Here is a 21,737-nt window from a genome sequence, read left to right as displayed (position 1 = left end):
AAAACAGATAAGAAATAAAATCAGTATCAAATTCTTAGCATTTTTGTTAAAATATTTACGTAAATTTATTATTACATGTTTTTTTCTAATATTTCTTTGGACTTTTCTTTGCAAAATTACATTCCTATTGTAAAAGAGAAGAACAAAAACCAACAGCAACCCTTTGGTATATTTCTGGGCTTGACCTGTGTCGGCCTGTGAAATGGTTCCTTTGATACTATTTCTGAAGAATAAATATTGCTATTCATCCTAGAGAAAAAAGAAACAATATAATGCCAAGATAAATGGCTCGCTCACTTCTTATAGAAGTGTCGGTATAGTAAGGAGCGAGTGGAATCACTACCAGAGGTCCCTTGCCATTTAGCTTCTTCCTTCGACAAAACCCCGAACTACGGAGGAGCCGTGCTACAGCTCCCGGTCTACTACTACCGTGAGCGCCTCCGACGCCTGAGACGTCATTCCTTCGATAGCGCGCGTTACACCAAACGTTAAAATTTTTTCGGTGCTGTGTTTCGCTCTATTTGGATTTATTTGGATTTATTTTCAAGATGTCTTCAACTTCTGCTTCTAAGTTAAGTACTGTGTTTGTTACTGATCTCATTTTATGATGATCTTCGTGTTTTATACATATTCGGAGCCTTATCGGCCGGTATGCCCCTCGACCGCATGGCGGTACGGGTTATCTCTTTCGGTCTTCCATACCGTTAGAGATTTCCCTTTTTCTCAGTACTTTAGATATGGTTACTTATACATAGTCTCTATATCTTTATGCAGTTAGTTTTTTAGTTAGGCCTCCACGGGGCACGCTCCGACCGCACGTTTCGGACCTTAGTCTAGCTACGCCTTACATTGTTAGGAGTTTTATCAGTCACGATTGAGAGTCATATTCATCTTAAATTATTCTGATGTCTCTCTTTCCTTCTCTAGTTCCTGATTACCTTTAAATAATATTATAGGTACTAGGTTGGCTAACATACACCATGCTTCGGTATGGCGATTAGCTTCCCTGTTATAATTTATTTTACCGTTAAGTTAGGCTTTCATACCCCAATTGTCGATTGGTGATTAGCCTGCCCCCCGTTTTCTTGAACTAGAGGTTAAATTAGGCTAACATACCCCTTTCTTCGGATCGGCGATTAACCTAATTTTCTGTTTGCTTAGCTTCGTGTTCCCGTGTTAGTCTAGCTTTAAGATATCGCTTTAATTTTATTTGATTGATTATTATAAATAATCCTATTTATATCAGTGATATTGATGTTGTTCCGACGGTTCTTCCCCACCTCGTATCTTTCACCTGGCTGGGAAGACCACCGGTTTATCACGGTGAGCCACCCGGTTACGGGGTCCCCCTCCCGTCCCCCCATTCCCCCCCCTCCATACATTGCCATCCACGTCGATGGGTGATGACTCGTTTCTCACAGCTAGCGTCCGAGTCTGCATGAGAGGGGGTGACTCACGGGACTGGTGGGGATCTCCCCTCCCCTACTGGTACTCTCACTCGTCACGTGCCTCGGGGGCTCGGGACCTCCTCCCCCCTTCTTCTCCGTCCTTAACTGGCCGCTCAGGGGAGGGCTCCCCTACCCCACATTCTTCCCTACTCTTTCCCCCTCAGTTCAGTCCGGCAGGTGTCCCTATCCCGCCTGCTACCCGAACAATAGAAGAGGGGGGAGGGAACCACTGGGTTTCCTATCCACTTAGGATAGTTCACACGAGCACTTACTGATATAAGGGGTTTTTATTTTGTTTTATTTTGTGTTATTTTTTAATGTTTAGAATCTTTTGCGTTACTCGGGGGCCGTTTTTTTTATTTACGCTCTCGTATATCCCCTTGCTTCGTTAGAAGTTTGACATTGCTCACTCAATATTAATTAACTCCGGGCCATACGGAGAACTCCGGGCCCTACGGAGTCTATTTTTAGTCATATGACAAGTGAGCTTAGGCGGAGGCAGAGACTTTCTTCCCCCCTCGTAATTTTTCTACGTAATATTCATACGTAGATCTCTATCCGTCGGTCCTACTCCGGCACCACGGATAGTTTGCATATTATTCCACCGGAGGTTGTCATTGGTACTCATGTATCCTTTGACTTACAGATGTTGTGCCAGGAGATTGGGTGCAGTGCCATCCTCCAAGACCCGTGCGGCCATATAGTATGCCGTTCTCATGCAGGATGTGCAGTGAAAGTGGAGGATTTTATCGTTTGGCATCATGAAGCTTGCCAAACCTGCTACTTGCTAGTAGGAGATGCCTCACTAGTAGTAAGTTTTCTTAGCACTTTCTTCATTCATTCGTCACCTGGAATACTTGTTGTTATATTAATACCTTTCACATATGAGGACACATATTCATATAATTATCAAACAAAACAAACAGACAAATTCCTCCCCTATCCTCTCCCTAACTCTAGACCCTTTTTTACAGGGTTCTGATGAAGAAAAGAAGAAAGCTTTGTCGACTCTCAAAGCTTGTTGGGTAGGGGGTTTTGGCCGGAATTCTAAGGGCCGCCCCTACATTCTTACCCAGGATATGGCGGACCTAATATTCCCAGGAGCCAAGAAAGGATCAGTGGTGGACCCGATAGCGGCCGCCCCTTTGCTGGCCGACCTTCAAGTCATGATCTCCCTACAGGAGGGGGATTTCCCAGAGGACGTTGCAGAAGACGTTGCGGCAATGAACCTCGACGTTGAACCCATGGCTATTGACTCCATGGGTACAGGTAAGGTGTAAGTAGGGGCAGATCCTGTGGGTTCTCAGGGCCCTTTCCTGAATTCCCTTTCTCCATCACCTTCTACTGATCCTTCTACTTCCACTTCTTTCCGGGGCTTCACTGAAGAGCAGCGGTCTGTCCGTTCCCCTAAGGCTACTTCAGTGATCCCAAGGCTAAGATGACCGAGGAGAAACTTAAAAAGTCTCTCCCCAAGAAATCGGTCATCCTGACAGACACTATAACTCCGGCTCACCACCCCGGATCAGTTAGGTCAAGGGAGGCCTCTTCCTCTGCGTCGAGGTCCCCCAAACATAGATCACGTAAGGATCGGGCTCAAGTCCCTCTTTTTGATCCCGAATCCTTTTCGGCTAACATTCTGGAGCAGGTGGGAGTGATCGTAGGGGCCTTGGTTGACAACAAGGTCGGCTCGGTGCTCTCCCAGCTCTCCAGTTCTGTTACGTCTTCCGGCCAGTCGATCCAATCGCTGGCGGAACGGCTGGCCGCTCAGGAGAATGCCATCGCCGAGGGATCCAAACCTCGATTGCGGCAGGTTCCCCTCTATCTGTGCCACCTTCTCCTCTTCCAATGCCAGATTCCAGCCAACTGCCGGAATTCAAGGCGGCCAACCCTTGGAGGATCGCTTCGTATGCCCCGTTTGTCAACGGAATGTTGACAATCGAAGGCATAGGAACTAAACGAAGGCGTGAGGACTTCGAGTTCCACCCCAGAGACCTTCAACCACCATTCATTGGCTACGTCCGACTAACGGAAGCAGCGATGATGAGAGAGGACAAGGTTCCCAAGGAAAACAGTATCCTTCCGAGGGAACAGGCACAGCAGACTCTAATGAGAAGTCTGGAAGAATGGGGGTGTGAAAACACCCGCATCACAGCCTTTAGGAGTCCTTTCACCATTTTTACTCCGGTGGAAGGGACTCCGCTACCACTGACCCTTAAGGTAGTGGAAGCAACCTTTCAGGCCGCCCTGAAAGACGAGCCCCTGCCTCAACTACGAGAGACGGAACCCACCTTCTCTTAGTCCCAGGCTCCGAGACGTACTTCGAAGGGGCAGTTCCTACTTTCTCAGTAGGAAAACTAAAGGCGGACTGTGCCACCTCTCTCTTTAGTGAGAGACTCCCCAGGTTGTCGGACTCTCTCATCCAGATGGAGTACGACGCCCGGACTAGGCTCGCGAGATCCCTTTCCTCCATGACTATGGCGGAGATGACGGCTCTTGTATACCAACAAGAGCCGTTATTTAAAGTTTTGGCTAAAGGTCTGCTGCACACCATGCAGTGTGACCTTTACGACTTCCTCATAGCCAGGAGAAATTGTAGGAAGCACGTTCCTTTGGCCGGGAAGCTACTATCCGCCATGAACCGAATAAAACTGATTGCTTCCTCAATTTGGGGAACGGACCTCTTTCCAGCACCAGTAGTAGCAGAAGTCCTTCATGAGGCTTCTAAGGTCAACCAGTGCCTCAAAGTCAGGTGGGGACTTGGTAGCAAAGCGGAGGCAGGAATCTTCTGGTCCTAACCCAAGGAACAAGAAGAAACCAAGGAAGTTCTCTCCCTTCCAGCCTTCTCAACAAACGTTGGTTCAGGCAGTCCCAGCATCACAAGGGCAACCATCGTCAAAGGGTCAACAACAATACCTTGTTCTGACCCCTCAGTCCCAGCAATCTCAACCCTCCACTTCCTTTTGCTGTCTCGCCAGCCTACAATTCCAACTATGAAAGCCAGAACTTTCAGGCTTTCAATAGGTTTGCGAGAGGCAGTAGAGCAAGAGGTGCCTCTCGATTCAGAGGATCCGGCAGGGCTGCTAACAGGGGAAGAGGTTTCCGAGGAGCAAGAGGTGGCCGCCCCTCGGCAAACCAGCAGTGAGAATCCCAAGGTAGGAGGGAGGCTGTACCTCTTCCGCCAGCGGTGGGGGTTCAGCCCTTGGGCTCAAAGTATAGTAACAAAGGGACTAGGTTGGAGTTGGCTAGAGGGCCCTCCTCCAACCAACAGATTCTATCAGCACCAACAACGGAATTGGTAGAGTATACCGAAGACCTCCTTCTCAAAGGAGTAGTCTCAAGAGTCAACAATTTAAAATTTCAAGGACGCTTGTTCAGCGTGCCAAAGAAAGACTCGGTAAACCGAAGAATCATCTTAGACTTGTCCCATCTGAACTTATTCATTCATTGCGACAAGTTCAGGATGCTGACCGTTTCGCAGGTACGGACCTTACTTCCCCGTGGGGCCGTCACAACCTCTATAGATCTTACAGATGCCTACTATCATGTTCCCATAGCCAGACACTTCCGTCCATTCCTAGGCTTCAAACTAGGCAACAGATCTACTCCCTTCAAGGTAATGCCATTCGGGCTCAACATAGCCCCCAGGATCTTCACCAAATTGGCGGAAGCAGTAGTGCAAGAGCTAAGGAAACAGGGAATAATGTTAGTGGCTTATCTGGACGATTGGCTTATTTGGGCAAAGAACCCCAAAGAATGCAAAGAAGCAACGGTCAGAGTGATCAAATTCCTGGAACATTTAGGTTTTCAAATAAACAAAACCAAGTCCAGACTAACACCGGAATCTCGATTCCAGTGGTTAGGCCTTCAGTGGGACTTACAATCGCACACTCTATCAATTCCGTCGTTGAAAAGGAAAGAAATTGCAAGAGCTACAAAAACAATTTCTCAAACGACAACAAACATCCAGGAGGTGCCAGGAGAGGATCCTGGGCTCACTCCAGTTTGCATCAGTCACAGACGTTCTGCTCAGAGCCAAACTCAAGATATAAAACAGAGTATGGCGCTCAAGAGCGAATTGCAGATCACGGGACAAACTAGCCTTTATCCCAGCAATCTTACGGAAACGTCTCCGCCCCTGGACGGAGACAAAGAACCTTTCAAAAGCAATTCCTCTACAGTTTTCCCCCTCCATCATTAGTGATCCACACAGACGCCTCACTAACAGGGTGGGGAGGATACTCCCAGTACGAAAAAGTTCAAGGAACTTGGTCGTTAACATTCCGCCAGCTACATATCAATGTACTGGAGGCCATGGCAGTATTCCTCACACTGAAACGACTCCGTCCGCCAAGAACTCTCATTTCAAATTAGTTCTGGACAGTGCAGTAGTAGTACACTGCATCAACAGGGGCGGATCCAAGTCAAGCCACTTGAACCATGTCATGATAGCCATCTTTTCTCTGGCATGCAAAAACAAATGGCACCTGTCAGCCACTCACCTGGCAGGAGTCCTAAGAACGTAGTAGGCAGACGCTCTATCACGCTCCGCTCCGTTGGAATCGGAGTGGACACTGGACAGGAGTTCATTCAATTGGATCAGTCTACAAGTCCCCGGACTCCAAGTAGACCTCTTCGCCACGGAGTCAAACCACAAACTCCCTTGTTACGTGGCACCCAACCTCGATCCTCTAGCATACGCTACGGATGCAATGATCCTCGATTGGAACGAATGGAAGAATATTTACCTCTTCCCTCCGGTGAACCTTCTCATGAAAGTTTTAGACAAACTCAGGACATTCAAAGGCCAAGTAGCTCTAGTAGCTCCCAACTGGCCCAAGAGCAATTGGTTCCCTCTACTCCTAGAGTTGAGACTCCGACCACTACGGATTCCCAACCCCAAACTAACCCAGTTAGTGCAAAACTCAGAACTGTGTCCGCTTCCTCAAGAATTCAGAAAACCCTAACTTTATGGATTTTCTGAAATTCGCAGCCATGAGGAATGCAGAAATTGATCCCCAGAATATCTCATTCTTGGAATCAGATAAAAGAGAATCTACTCTCCGACAATATGATTCATCTGTCAAGAAACTAGCAGAGTTCCTTAAGTTGTCAAATTCTCAAGTCATGACAACGAACCTAGCCATAACTTTCTTCAGATCATTGTTTGAGAAAGGCTTAGCAGCAAGCACTATCACTACGACCAAATCAGCTCTTAAAAAGATCTTCCAATTTGGTTTAGCATAGACCTTACGGATTCGTACTTTACGTCCATACCAAAAGCTTGTGCTAGATTAAGACCATCAACGAGACCTAAATCAGTCTCTTGGTTCTTAAATGATGTCCTCAAACTGGCCTCGGACATTAACAATGACTCTTGCAATTATATATCCCTCCTGAGGAAAAACCCTATTCTTATTAAGTTTAGCCTCCGGAGCTAGAATATCAGAACTGTCAGCTTTATCAAGGGAACCAGGCCACATTGAGTTCCTCCCCTCAGGGGAAGTCCTCTTATCCCCAGATCGCCATTTTCTAGCCAAAAATGAAGACCCACAGGACAGATGGTCCTCGTGGAAAATCCTACCACTACCTCAAGACATTTCCCTTTGTCGGTCAACTCATTAAGAGCCTACCTAAGCAGAACAACTCTGAAATCTTCAGGCCCATTGTTCATTAGAAGGGAACGGGGGTGGTACTTTATCCCTAAAAGGGATCAGGCAAACAAATTTTATACTTCATTAAACAGGCCAATCCAGAGTCCTTTCCTCGGGCCCACGATGTTAGGGCGGTGGCCACATCTATTAATTATTTCCAACACATGAATTTTGACGATCTTAAGAAGTATACAGGCTGGAAATCTCCGACAGTTTTCAAACGGCACTACCTAAAACCCTTAGAAGCCCTCAAAATTTCCAGCAGTGGCAGCTGGAAACACAGTTTCTTCTCCTGATTCTTAATTTTTACTATAACTTCTTGTAGCCTTCCCTTCTACCTGCCTGCCCCATTGTCCACCCTTACTTAGGTTTAGTCGCCTCCATGTATTGGGTTACCTTGAGTTTGCTTTTGTTCATCATTCTAATCGGATTCAGTTCCATTCTTTTGTATATATCAACTTATATCTTGTCTTTGCCTAACCTGTATTGTTATTGTTTGTTGTTAGGCTAACTAATTTTAAGTGATAACCCGTGTTTTAGGGCTTATACTTCCCTTAGGGTAAGACTGTAATTTTAGTTGATTATTATACTATTAACCTTACAAGTGTTTAACTTTACCTTTTTAATTTATCTGTACTGTTCCTCAACTTGTTTGGCATTCTCTGGTACTATTTCACAGGCCGACACAGGTCAAGCCCAGAAAAGGGATTTTGACGAAGGAAAAATCTATTTTCTGGGCAACGACCTGTGTCGCCCTGTGAAACCCCACCCTGTAGTTAGATTATCCTCACCCAGCTTACCCCAAGCTTGGAGGCTATCTTCAGGAATGACGTCTCAGGCGTCGGAGGCGCTCACGGTAGTAGTAGACCGGGAGCTGTAGCACGGCTCCTCCGTAGTTCGGGGTTTTGTCGAAGGAAGAAGCTAAATGGCAAGGGACCTCTGGTAGTGATTCCACTCGCTCCTTACTATACCGACACTTCTATAAGAAGTGAGCGAGCCATTTATCTTGGCATTATATTGTTTCTTTTTTCTCTAGGATGAATAGCAATATTTATTCTTCAGAAATAGTATCAAAGGAACCATTTCACAGGGCGACACAGGTCGTTGCCCAGAAATAGATTTTTCCTTCGTCAAAATCCCTTTTATGAGCAAATTTGCAAAAAGACATTATGTGAGACATAATACATTCCCCCTTGAAGTTAGAAGCTGAACTAAAGTCCTGAGATGCCCGATTTGTGGTGCTAGCCTATGTAAAAGTTGCCATTAGTGAATTTATGGGCTATAGAAGTATTGGCACCTCTTTCTCGCCCGTTTTTTTCCAAATCAATGGCATTTAATATTGTTTATCTACAGGATTAATCCGTCCACCACCCCAAACCTGTCATTACTACGTAACCTGAGGAGCAACCCATCCATTAAGGGTTAACCATCGTATCCTAGCCTAAATAGTCGAGTTCTTAGCCTAGCCTAGTTCGTTTGAACCTTCCTTTCCATGTTAGCTTAGCCTGAATTTGAATTCTTAGCCTAACAAGTGGTTAGATTCTTATCCTGGCTTAGCCCAAGTGGTTATGTTCTTACGGTAGCCTAGACTAGCCTACAGTAGGGGAGCTAGTGTGAACCTTTCCCTACTGACTTAGCCTAGCCTAAAGTGGTTAGATCCTAGGCCTAGCTTAGCTTATTCAAACATATCTCTCCATCTTATCCTAGACTAAGTGTTGAAGTTTGTAGCCTAGCCTAGTTGGTTTGAGCTTATGTTTATTGGACTTGCTCTGCTTATCAGACCTGCTCTTTGATTTCTTCAGGAGTTTAGGATTAGGTTAGGTTAGCTTGGGTTTGATTCCTAGTTTAACCTACCTTTTATATCCAAGTAACCAGATCAGTAATGTATCTCAATACGTATCATAGTGTTCTTGTCTCTGCAGGATTGAAGATCCGTCTCAGCTCTGCGCTACTTTGCTCAGGAACGTTGCCTTGGTGGTTCCCTATTCAAAAAGGGGGTGCCTGTTTTCTATCATCATAGGACGTCTGCCTCGTATGTCATCATAAAAGATCACCTCATAGCAAAGGAGGTATGTTTCTTTGGCTGCTCAAGAACTTCTCCCCTGTCTACAGTGCAATTACTTTGACAATGCATAAGTTGACAGTAGGATATTTAGAACATATCTGCACTGAGTATTTTGTCATAGGACATCCCCTTGGGTTATCCTGTTGTCTCTCCTGTTTACTGCGACATGGAGCTAGAAGTCTTCTTTTCATGGTCCCACATTTGTTCGTTAGAGCAGAGTACTCCTTTCTGTCTTCTGGGAATTCTGGGAGGTTAAACAATAGTGCCCCATTTCTCTTCCTCGAATCTTGTAAAGTCCCAGGAAAGTCGTGTTCATCTCCAACACCCTGATGTCGACTTAGTTGTCCTGTACGCTCCATGCCCCCGAGGCCAGGAGCTCTTTGAGATGAGCACCCTAACCTTCAGAGGAGGCTCCCGAGTACAGGAACAGATTCAGCAGTGTGAATTAGGGCAACTCCCTTGTCAAGCTTCAAAGTCTTAGGTTAACCCCAGTAGCTCCTTGTAAACCCAAGCTGAGATTCCTCATAAGCACAACCTTCTTAGCCAGTCTTGTGGAGAGATGCCACCAGTCACTAGGGTCTTTATGTTTTCAATGTCAGGAGTCGGTAATATATCTCTCTTTCGGGAAATCATTCCTGTGGAACAGTGACACAGATGTAGGGCTATTGCTTCAGAGGACCTTAGTCAACCGTATACAAGATGAGCTGTTTGCTGCTGTGATTGGTGTCATCGAAAGGGTTTATCTCCAATCAGAGTTCCTGTTAAGTAGACAAGATCGTCTGAATGTTTTCAGAACAGAGGAGGTTCTTTCTGTTGATACTGACAAGGAACTACAAGACTTACTTGTGATTAGTTCATCTGAAGGATGCAGACCTCTGTTCACCCTCAGAATTCTCGGTGTGGTTTAAGAGCTTGGAGAAGTCTTGTTCACCTAGGAACCTCAGACCTTCTACTTGGGACTTACTCTGGTACTCAATATGGAACCCTACTCAGTTGGGACCTTACTGTGGTACTAAGTGTTCTCTCTCAACCTCCTTTGAGCCAATGCGTCAACCATCTCTGTGGAAACTGACTTTGGAAGCAATACTCCTTCTGACCTAGGCTTCCTTGGAAGGGTTAGAAAACCTCAGGGTCCCCTCAAGCACTGTGTTGTTATCTGAATGTTTCACTTCCTAGAGGATAGTTGTCGTAGATTTCATGTTAATACAGGACAGGTCAAGAAAGAGGTGTCCTAGAACACCCTTTTGGTTTTCTTATGAGGTGATTAGACAAGTCAACTCCTCATCATCAAGTTCAGCCACCGATTGGGCGCATGCAGAAGTGCTTGATACCAGAGAAGTATGTTCCTCCTCAGCATTTTAAAGTATGTACTTATCTGTTCATAGGATGTAAATGCTGGTTCATAACTGTGTCAAACCACTTTCACCTTCTTCTGCATGAAGAACATTGCCCACAGATCCTTGGACACATTTTGCTTGGGTCCAGTGGTGGCTGTTCAACATGTGTGACTCATCCAGAGCCCCTGGCAGGACAGTTTGTATCTTACCTAAGATGATTGTATGCAGGAGGGAATGAAGGAGTTGATTGGCCTTCTCTTTCCCTTTTCTCCTTTCTTCATATCTACAGGCAGTTTGAAGAATAGAATCTTCATACGCTGGAACTGGCTTGGTGCAGATGAGCTTTGCATCCATACTGTTGCAGAAATTTTCATGTTCCATGCAACATGCAAATCTGCTTCTCAGTAGCTTAAACTCCTCTCTCCAACAAGAGGAGTGAGGAGTGGTGACAAACCCGTTTCTTGTGGCTGATATGATTTGTTGCTCAAACAGATGTAGTTCTTTTGGAATTCCATGAATGCAATGAATGTGGTCATATTTCATCGTGTTTGAGCCCAGTGGACAGAGTGTTAGATATCCACATATCTAACATCTCGAAAGTTTAGGTCCTCTTCTTTAGCAAACTAATTTCTAAGATGAATGATTAGGTGTGCTGAACCTCCAGTTGGTTCAGAATTCTCGTACCTCCCTCCAATTATGAGTCTATCCCATTGTTAAGGTCAAAGGTTTGTTTTGCTTATGAACAAATGACAAATTTTTTATTAATTTATATATTTCATTGCTAACAAACTTGAGGTCTTTACAGTTACTACTCACCTCTAGCCGCCCATCTTATATTTCATCCTGGCTTGAAAGAAAGACTGATTCGTCACTGGATTTAAGTGCACTCTATTGACTTGCTTCCAACTCAACTAAGCATCGTTTACCAGATGCCACAGATTCCTTGCATTTACAATCTTTGATTGTTTTTAACTGGTTTCCAGCTGGTGCCAGAAGATTTATCCTGTTGTTAAGACCTCAGGTTTGTTAGCTATGAAAAATACAAATTAATAAAAAATTGTAATATTTTGGCAACTTTGGAGAGTTGGAACAGGCACGGTATTACCAAGCTTGTGCTCATCTGCAAAGATACTACGTTGACCTAAAAATCTATAGGATCTACTAAGCTTGGGAGACACACCCGAAACTTTTTTATAAACAAAGGTCATTTGTGCAAAGTAATGATGTATTAGTTTCTTACAGAATTATTGTTAATATAAAATTCAAACTATAATTTTATGTAATATAGTTTCATGTTCTTTATTTCTATTTTAGGGTTAAATGTGTTTCTTTCTTCATGCAATCACCAAGAGGGTTGGGTTGGATTAGCAGAAATGCGAGCCCAGCAATATGGCAAACTGGCTGATTTAATTCTTAGTTACATTACTGATTATGCACAAAATGCTGATTCATACTCTTTGGCATTAGCTATAAAGAATATGGCTGAACATCATTTCATGGTAAGTAGTTCTATGGAAAAGGAAAATTATTAAATATTCTGTGCTTATATTGTACCATGGCTTACATACAAGATTAAATTAGTATTTTAAAGTTTTTTTTTTATTGTATTAGCATTTTGTTTGCAGCATTTTGTTCTTTTTATAACTGATAATTATTGATGTTTCAGAATATACAAGAAGAAATGGCTAATGTACTGCATTATGTTGATAATGAAAGCATATCACAGATGGTTTTACAGATGAAGGAGCAGGTTAGACGAGCAAATATTTGTGTTGTGCCCCTCTCAATAGTTTTTGAAAATTTGTCTTATATATTGTATACTGGAAATATTTATGTTTTGATTATACAGTTGATTAATTGATAGATGTAATCTGAAGCAGTATTGAGTTGATTATATGAGAATTCAACATTTCTTTTTCCCACAGGTGTCCTTTTATCTCCGGAGTGTAGAACAGCTTCAGCTTCCTGAGGAAGGTGCAGACAATAAGGGATTAGCCGAACAATACCTTGTGAGCATATACATTTATTTGTTTATTTTTAGAAGTGAAAGTACTTTTCATGCTGCACGAAGGTATTGCATGGGAAGATGAGTGTTAAACTAGTCATTGTTCTGTCTAAGATTCAGCAATTGAAAGAAATTACAGTTAGATTAAAGGTATATTAAAAGCAAATTGTAAAAAATCCATTACATATTATTCTACTAGTATTATAATAATCTACCCCCTGAGATTTTTATGTTTGTCAGTTCCTAAGTCACAAAATTTCCTGCTGACTGCATTTGTCTGTTATCTTTATTTGATTGTTCTGTGTAAAGTTGGTATCCTTCTTATGATAATTGTGGTGTACTTTTATGCAGATAAATGATTTTGCACTATCATATCATGTTCAAAAAGTCAGACCACAAAAATAAAAACTTAATGCAATAAGTATAAATTAGCTATAAAAGGTTCCTCACTGACATGAAAATATAGTACAAAAATAAAGTAATAAAGATATATTTATATACAACTCTCCCCCACTTTTACGTGGGAATAGGTTCTAGAACCTGCTGTGGAAATGCAAAAATCCCCTCTAAAAATGCCAATAGGCAGTCCCCGGGTTACGACGGGGGTTCCGTTCTTGAGACGCGTCGTAAGCCGAAAATCGTCGTAAGCCGGAACGACGTTGGAAATATGTCTTAAACTAATAAAAAGTTATAAAAAACTTACTTGTAATCCTTTGGTTACACTACATGTTGTTTCCTGTAGTTTTATGTACAACCTGGAGTTATTTTCATAAAAGAATGCTGGTTCTTGAAGGTAAAAACTATTGTAATCCTCTGGTGACACTACATTCTTGGAAGTTTTATGTACAACCTGGAGTGAAAATTTTTGGCCAAAATCTTGAGGGCTACAAGAACAGCTGATTACTATTTACGTATCATATAGACTAATTAAAGTAAACGTATCTTTAAATAGGCTTATATATTAGTATCAACAAAACATTTCCTGCTATGAGTCAGAGGCCGTTTAATGAAACGAACACTTCTCTGTCCTATCTGTTCAGAAAATAAATGTTACGTCAATCCCCGAGACGGTGACCATTGTTGCCAAGGCGTCTCTCTCTCTCTCTGATCAAATTACACTGGAACTTTGAACATAACGATTGCCTAATATACGAATGTTTTGAGATACAAACCGAAAATTTGCGAAAATATAAGCTTTGATATACAACGAAATATTTGAGATACGATTTTGCGATGAGTGGTTTAGTTGTATAGGCGACCGATAAATGGCGTTCAGTCTGTTTGTTTGTTGGTGCTGCATGTTAACACGTCGTTGTTTAGTTCGTTGTATTTGCGCCTATTTTTCGTGTTATTTTGTCTATTTTATTATTAACCATGGGTCTCAAAGCTAAAGACAAAGCAGGTGATAAGGAAAAAAACCCAAGAAAATGATTTCGATGGAAGCAAAACATGAAATTATAGCAAAGCATAAAACCTTCCAAAGGCATCACCCATTATTTCTAAACTACAAACTGATTAAAATAAAAAAATAAAAATTAGTTTAGCAATGTTATTTCATTTGTGTTTATTACGTAGTTATTAGTGTACATACGTAAATAAAAAGAGAACAAATCGTTCCCTGCCACCCTTCCCTACCTCTTCCCCCTGCTGGCCTCACGTCATCTTTCGTTGTGGTAAGTAAAATTCCTTTCTTTTTTTTAATTTATTTTATTAACATTTATTATCATTTATCACATTGCTATGTTATTTTATCATTGTGTGTTATTACTCGTTTATTTGTGTATAAATTGTGTATATTATATGTAATTTAGCTGTGTTTAGGTGTGGTTTCATACCGCTAGAACGGATTAATACATATTACTTATTTTAAATGGGAAGGAAAAAAATGCTTTGAGATACAACTGTTTTGATATACGACGATGGTACGGAACAAATTAAATTCGTATGTCAAGGTTCCAGTGTACTGGATAATGTCTCTCTTTGGATAGTTCGATTTTGCCAAATCTTGAGGGCTACAAGAACAGTTGATTACTATTTACGTATCATATAGACTAATTAAAGTAAACGTATCTTTAAATAGGCTTATATTATTAGTATCAACAAAACATTTACTGGCATGAGTCATAGGCCGTTTAACGAAACGAACACTCTCTGTCCTTACTCGGAGCGTCGGAAGACGCCTCTCTCTCTCTCTCTCTCTCCTCTCTCTCTCTCTCTCTCTCTCAGTCTCTCTCTCTCTCTCTCTCTCTCTCATTGTAATCTAACCAGAAACTTCGTTTTGTTATTATTACTGGAAACAAGCAATGATTTTTTTCATTATTTGTGCTTTTGGACTGTTATATGTAAACTTTGCGCACCGCAAGCTAGTATGTATTCATTCGCTCGGAAACCAGTTCCGCATATGAGGCGTCACTAAAAAACATAGAAAAATACGACATAAAAAGTGTCGAAAATCATCATAACCTCAAAATTTTTGTTGTAATCTAACCAGAAACTTATTTTTATTAATATACTGTGCTAAACTATAAAGGAGTTTTATCATAGTATGAGTTTTTTAAAAGCGTCGTTAACTCGGAGCGTCGGAAGCGTCAGCGTCGTAACCTCGGAACAAGCGTCGTAACCCAGGACGGATTTTTCCATTGAATATTTAAGAAAAAGCGTCGTAACCTCGGAACGTCGTAAGCCGGAACCGTCGTAACCCGGGGACCGCCTGTAACTGGCTTATAACTGCCAAATACCCAGTATTTCTTAAATTAAAATAATTACAACTGTCTATTTTAACAGTTCACTGCTCAATTTGTTGGTTAAAACAAAAATGTACCTTAAATTATCATTCAAGAAACATTTCAAATACAAATGCACCCTAAAGCACCCAAAGTAACCTTACATTACAGTACTCTCCACTACTGCTACTAAGTAGGCTATATACACCCCTAAAATGTATGTAACTGCCTATTTTAACAGTTCATTACCAAACTTGACAGTTCAAACAAAATATACCTCAAAATATCACCCCAGAACACCCTAATATCATTTTAAAGTCTTGTTGCAAAATTATGTACCAGCCAACAACCGTTATTCTTCAGTATCCCCTACCATTCAGACGCAAGTTTTCTTTGGCCTATGTAACTTTGCGCATCATTCTGTGCCTACATCTTATGTATATTGATATTTTCTGGTGTAGTAAGATGATTTTAAAATATTTACTGTACGGGTATGTATTTTACGATTTTACTATTGCGTAGAACATATCTAAAATATGCAGGTAGTTTAGAACAACGGGACACGTATGTAGCTCCAAACTGAAAGCTAGGTTTTCACATCATGTTAGTATTTTCATGATTACATACAAATATGTTTATGATAAAAAATTATTTGCTACAGTAAGTTCTTGGCTAATGTTGTATTGTTGTTAGTCCTTGCCATCTCCCATAAATTTACTAAAAATTCTTCTCTCTCTCTCTCTCTCTCTCTCTCTCTCTCTCTCTCTCTCTCTCTCTCTCTCTCTCTCTCTCTCTCTCTCTCTCTCACGTATACATGCAGGCAGTCCCCAGTTATGGGCAGGGGTTCTATTCTCAGCGGGGTGCTGAAAAGCAAAAACTTCTTTTAACCGAAACTTGGCGATTTATGGCACTTATGGCGCCGATTTTAGATTAACAGCGCTGATAATCAGTTAATAGAACCTCTGTTAGGTACGTTATCGCACTATAACTCAATTATTGGCACCTATGGCACCAATAACCAAAACTCAGCCCTTTATGTTGCCATAAATCACCAATTTTATGGCACTAGACAAACCCCATAAAACCAGACTGCATTAACGGAGTCCACCAATAAATGGTATGTAATATATATATACACACTATATATATATATATATATATATATATATTATATATATATATATATATATATTATATAATTATACTGTATAATATATATATATATATATAATATATATATATATTATATATATATATATATATTATTTACATATACATACATAATATAATATATTATATATATATATATATATACATACATACAATAATATTATATATATATATATATATATATATATATATATATATATATATTTTATAGTATTTATATATATATACATATATATACATATATATATATATATATATATATATATATATATATATATATATATATATATATATATATATATATATATATATATATATATATATATATTTCTGGCTCAGCTCGTGTCGGCCTATGAAAGGATCCTTAATATCATTCTTCTAGGTAAAATTAATCTAAAATACCAGAGAAAAACAAAAAATTAAGAAAATGTCAGTAAAAACTGACTCGCCTCACGGTCTTAAAAAGAAGTGTCGGTTATGGTAATAGGGCGAGTGGGAACACTACCACGAGACATTCACCAATTAGAACTTCCAATCAGAAATCCCACAAGAGAGAGCTGATACCACGGGCGATGCGGCCGCTACTACTACTACTAGAGGACGGCCACGGACAGCAGCGCCCCGGAGCGGACATCCTTAAATCATTAGCGCTAGCGTTCAGACGCATTTTCTTTGTGCTTGTGCCTTTTACGGGATATTTTATCACCATCATCATGGAACGTTCTGCCATCGCAACGGCTAAGTTAAGTGCCTCATAGTAATGTTTTAACTGTATTTTTGTCTTCCGGGAACCAGTATTTTTCCTTCTAATAGGTCATATACGGTTTCCCGGTTGTCTCGTGCGGCGCCATGCTGCCTCGTTAAGAATTCCGAGGTCCTCCATACTGGGACTTCTTATACTTAAGGGCTTACTATATTACGTTCATCGTTTTTTACATCGAGTTTTAGCTAGATTAGCCCCTTTACCATTTCTCTTAGTTTGGTATTTAGGGCTATTATTATTGTTCCAGCCCAGCATCCCGGCTCTTGCTCTTCATCGGCTATCGCTGGCTCCGAGTAGGCTTCTGTTCCTCGGAACAGTTTGCCTCCTCCTGGGCTTCTTTTTCTTCTACTAAAAGGGAAAAGTGTCTTTTCCATCTTTTACGATGTAATTTTATTCTATTTAGGGTGTTAGGCTAGCCTAGGTGCATGTCCCATGTATTGGTACAGCCTGGTTCACGTGGCCCCTCCCACGGTTGTGTTGCTCGCTGGCTTAGGCCACTTGCGGTCACGTGTCCCATCGCAACCTTACCCTTCCCCTTCCCTCCCTACCGGATGGTAGTAGGGAGGCACTGGGGGACCCTTGGTTGTCATGACAACCTCAGTTGCCTTCCTCCCTCTCTCTCTGAGTGGCCAGGGGTTCCTCCCAGCGGGGGGTATAGGGCGACCACTCATAGGGTACCCAGTCTCCGAGCGGGTAGTTGTTTGAGACGGGAGGAGTAGGCCAACCCCCCCCCCTCTCTCTCTCTCCCGCCGTGTTAACCCCCGAGACCCTCCCCGCCCCCCCCACCCTTCCCCAGTTGCTCAGGGCCACCTTCCCTTTCTATAACGAACGGAGCCTTCCGTCGCAGCCGGGGCACCTTTGGTTATAGATTACTGGCTCGCCAGCGGGCGGGGTGGGGTCACTACTAGTGGTCGGTTGCTTTGCCTACTAATAATCCTTACATCTCTCCCCCGCCCCCGCTACCGGAAGGGAGCTTGCTTCTTACCCGGGCAGCACTCTTCTAGTAGACGGGTGGAGAAAGGTTTTGATATTATTGTTATTTTTAAGGATATACCCTAATTTTACGATGATTTGTTTAATTTTACTACATATGTTTACCATCCCCGCCATTATTCGTCGTGGTTTCCTTTTACCACCACACCTGGTTGGATTCTATCTCTTGTCTCCGCGCCAGCGGAGCAATAGCCTAGGACAAAACCAACCAACCTGTTACCACACGTATTATGGCGGGGCTCTGGTTTAATCTAACTTTCTCGCCTCCGGCACCAGCGGAGCAACTGTTATGGCTGTAAGTGTTTTCCTGATACTCATGGTATCTTTCCACTTACAGGCTACCCAACTGTCAGGTCCTGGGATGCAACGCGACGTTAGTAACGACGACCCCTGCGGCCCACGATGAGTGCAGGTCTCACGCTCCATGTGCCACGCCATTCAACGATATGATCGTCTGGCACCCGGAAGCCTGCGCCATCTGCTACGACCTAGTTCAGTCAGCTGGTGGAGGGGGTAAGTCGATTATAGGCTTCTTTATCAATTTAACTAACAACTCTTAGACATAAGTTTTGTTAACCCCGCCCTTCCGCCATTAGAAGCTCATCTCACCTTTTCTTTCAGGCTACTGGTGTGAGGGAGGTCGCCCTTGCTACCCTGAAAGCGTGGGTGGGCGGCTTTCGGGAAGAACGCCGCCAAAGGCCCAGCCTTACATCCTTGACAAGAAGCTGGCCGTCCAGATCTTCCCTGCGGGCAAGTCAACAGGGTATGTTGACCCCTTGTCCGCAGCCCCCCTCTCATAGCCTCCCATCCAGCAAGATATGCAGCAATCTTTTCGGGGTCGTAGCCACACAGGAGTCGGTCCCGGACGTCGCTACCCTCCCTGGACCTCAACATCGAGCCTATGGCGGTAGGGGCAGAGGATTTTGTTGTTGGTTGAGGTAGGTGTGTCGGGCGCCCAAGGTCTTTTCCTTGGGCGTTTCCTGGATCTTCTCCTGTCCCTTCTTCAAAGCGCTTCTTTCCAAGGCTTTGTGGGATCTGAGATCCCTACCCGCTCTCCCGCTCTCTCTGTACCCCCAAGGTGAAGGACAGAGAGAACCGAAGACTCTAACTAAGACGACTTCTAAGAAGTCATCATCGTCTTCTTCGGCTAAGAAGTCTTCGACTTCTTACGCTGACGCAGTGAAGGCCAAGCCGAGCTCTTCTTACTCGAAGAGCTCTAGAAGCAAGGCTTCTAAGGAGAAGGCTCGCGCTCCCGCCGAGCCAATGCCTTCTCCGGCCTCCACCGCATCCACTCCGGTAACGCCGGTGGGAGGAGCGGACCCCAGCACCTTTGATCCCACTGCTTTCTCAGCAGTGGTGATGCAACAGGTGGGCGAGATGGTCGGCTCGCAAGTCTCCCCCGCCCTGGGGACGAAATTTGAGCAGATGTTCGCACAACTGTCGAGCACCTCTGTCTCAATCAGGCCAGTCCATCCAAGATCTCTCTAACAGAGTTAGAGAGAATGAGGACCGAGTAGCTGGGCTCTCTCAGGTCCCCCTTCCAGTCTCCCCCAGTGCCCAAGTGCTGGTATTTTTCCAGCTCCCGCCCCCCCATAACGACTCTCTGCCAGCTTTCTCTATGGAGAACCCATGGAGAGTAGCCGCCTACGCTCCATTTAGGATGGTATGATCTCTATCCCGGAGTGTGGAACTCGAAGGATTGAGGACTTCGAGTTTTATCCTCCGGGTTTGACGCAGCCTTTCATCGGCTATGCTAGGCTGACCGTAGCGGCTCTACTAGGGAAGACAAGATCTCTAGGGATGATGTTCTCTACAGTAGGGATCATGCCCAACGGGGTGAATGGGTTCACTGCCTTGAGGACTGGGAGTGCACAAACACCAAGCTCCAGGCCTATAAGAGTCCTTTCAACTATTTTTGCGACGGAAGAGGAGGCTTCTCTTCCGTTCGCACGAAAATAGTAGAGAGGACTCTTCAGCAGTCATCAAGATGAGCCCATGCCACAGCTAAGGGAGGCGGAGTCTACTTCTCCGCTCTTCCCAGCTTTTGGAGAATTGTGGGAGACTTGCCAGCCACGTTCACAGCTTGGCAAGCTCAAACCGGACTGCGCCATGGACCAGTTCGGCGAGAAGCTTCCAAGGCTGCCTGATTCCTTGATTCAGGCGGAGTTCGAGCGCGCGAACTATGGTTTTGGCAGGTCCCTCAATTCACTGATCATACGGAGATGGCTGCTCTCAATCATATGCTACGGAACTCTGTTTAAGATCTTGTGTGGCCAAATCCCAGCTTCAGCAACGGTTTTTCAGGAACGGATGCTTTCGGGACTTCTTCCAAGCTAGGGAGGAAATTGCCGAAAGCACGTTTCTGCATGAGTGCACCTATTAGGGCACGAGCCTAATAGACTCCTGGCTTTTTCTAAGCATGTGGGGAGCGGTATCTCTTCCCAGAGTCCGCTGTAAAATGAAGTACACCACGAGGCTTGCTTAGGCCTCAACCAGGAGGCCTTAGAGCTAGGTGGGGTATTTCATCCAAGAGGAAGCAAGAATCCGTCCCACTGCTGGTAAGAAACCAAAGCAGTCTGGTAAAAAGGTTCCAGCCTTACCAGAAAACACCAGCAACAGCAGCACTTTGGTTCAGAGTGGCCGTCCCGGTTACCCAACAGTGGACAACCTGCTAGTTTCTAACAGAACCGCCCCATCCTTCCTTGCCTGTCCTCCTCAATCACAACCTTTCGACCTCCCCTCCTTACGCACCTCTTCGCCGGCCTTCAACCCTACGTAATGAAGGTCCAGGGCTACCCTCCCTATTTAACAAGCAATCGAGAAGGTAGGGCGAAGAGGCTGACTTTCGCAGCCAGCGTGGCGCAGGAAGGGCGACAATGGAGCATGGCAAGTTCCAGAGGAGGCGTGGTGGTTCAACCCGCACCCATCAACAACTGAGCTCCCCATGGTAGTAGGGAGGCTGTTCCTCTTCCGTCACCCCAGGTGGGGGTTTCCGAGACATTTGGGCACAAGAGCATAGTGTCCAAAGGATTGGGTTTGGAGTTGGATCAAAGTATCCTCCTCCAATCAAATCATTTCCGCCAAATACCATCAAAGGAAGTTGAACAGATTACGCGGAGTAAACTCCCTTCACAAAGGAGCTATTTGCGAGAGTCAAGCATCTTAAAATTTCAAAAAAAAAGGTCGCTTATTCAGCGTGCCCAAAGACAAGGCTTCAAAACAAAAAGAAGGGTAATCTTAGGACTTGTCAAAGCTAAACTCTTTCATTTCGTTGCGACAAGTTCAAGAAAATGCTTACCCTCGTCGCAAGTACGGACCCTTACTTCCGCGTTGGAGCCGTCCACCATGCTCCATCGAACCTTACAGTACGCATACTATCATATCCCTATTAGCCAGAACACTTCCGCCCATTCCTAGGATTCAGGCTAGGAAATCAGACATTTCTCATTCAAAGTGATGCCCTTCGGTCTGAATGTAGCCCCCAGGGTATTCACGAAAATAGCAGAATGGTTGGGTTGTGCATGCAATTGAGAACGCAGGGAATCAATGGTAGCAGCATACCTTGAACGATTTGGTTGATCT

At 43.5% G+C, this 21,737-nt stretch overlaps 1 protein-coding gene across 1 annotated transcript in view; it reads left to right on the top strand.

The window, feature by feature from the left end:
• Nucleotides 1-21,737, top strand: part of LOC135197854 (spatacsin-like) — a 443,463-nt gene that overhangs the window by 190,210 nt on the left and 231,516 nt on the right. Inside the window, 3 exon segments of the mRNA XM_064225036.1 lie at nucleotides 11,816-12,000; nucleotides 12,168-12,251; nucleotides 12,427-12,510. Coding sequence (XP_064081106.1) covers nucleotides 11,816-12,000; nucleotides 12,168-12,251; nucleotides 12,427-12,510 — 353 coding nt within the window.

This window comes from Macrobrachium nipponense, chromosome 21, assembly GCF_015104395.2.
Source record: "Macrobrachium nipponense isolate FS-2020 chromosome 21, ASM1510439v2, whole genome shotgun sequence".
Taxonomy (NCBI): domain Eukaryota; kingdom Metazoa; phylum Arthropoda; class Malacostraca; order Decapoda; family Palaemonidae; genus Macrobrachium; species Macrobrachium nipponense.
Note: the sequence above shows the minus strand (reverse complement) of the source record. Positions and strands in the feature narration are given on the sequence as shown.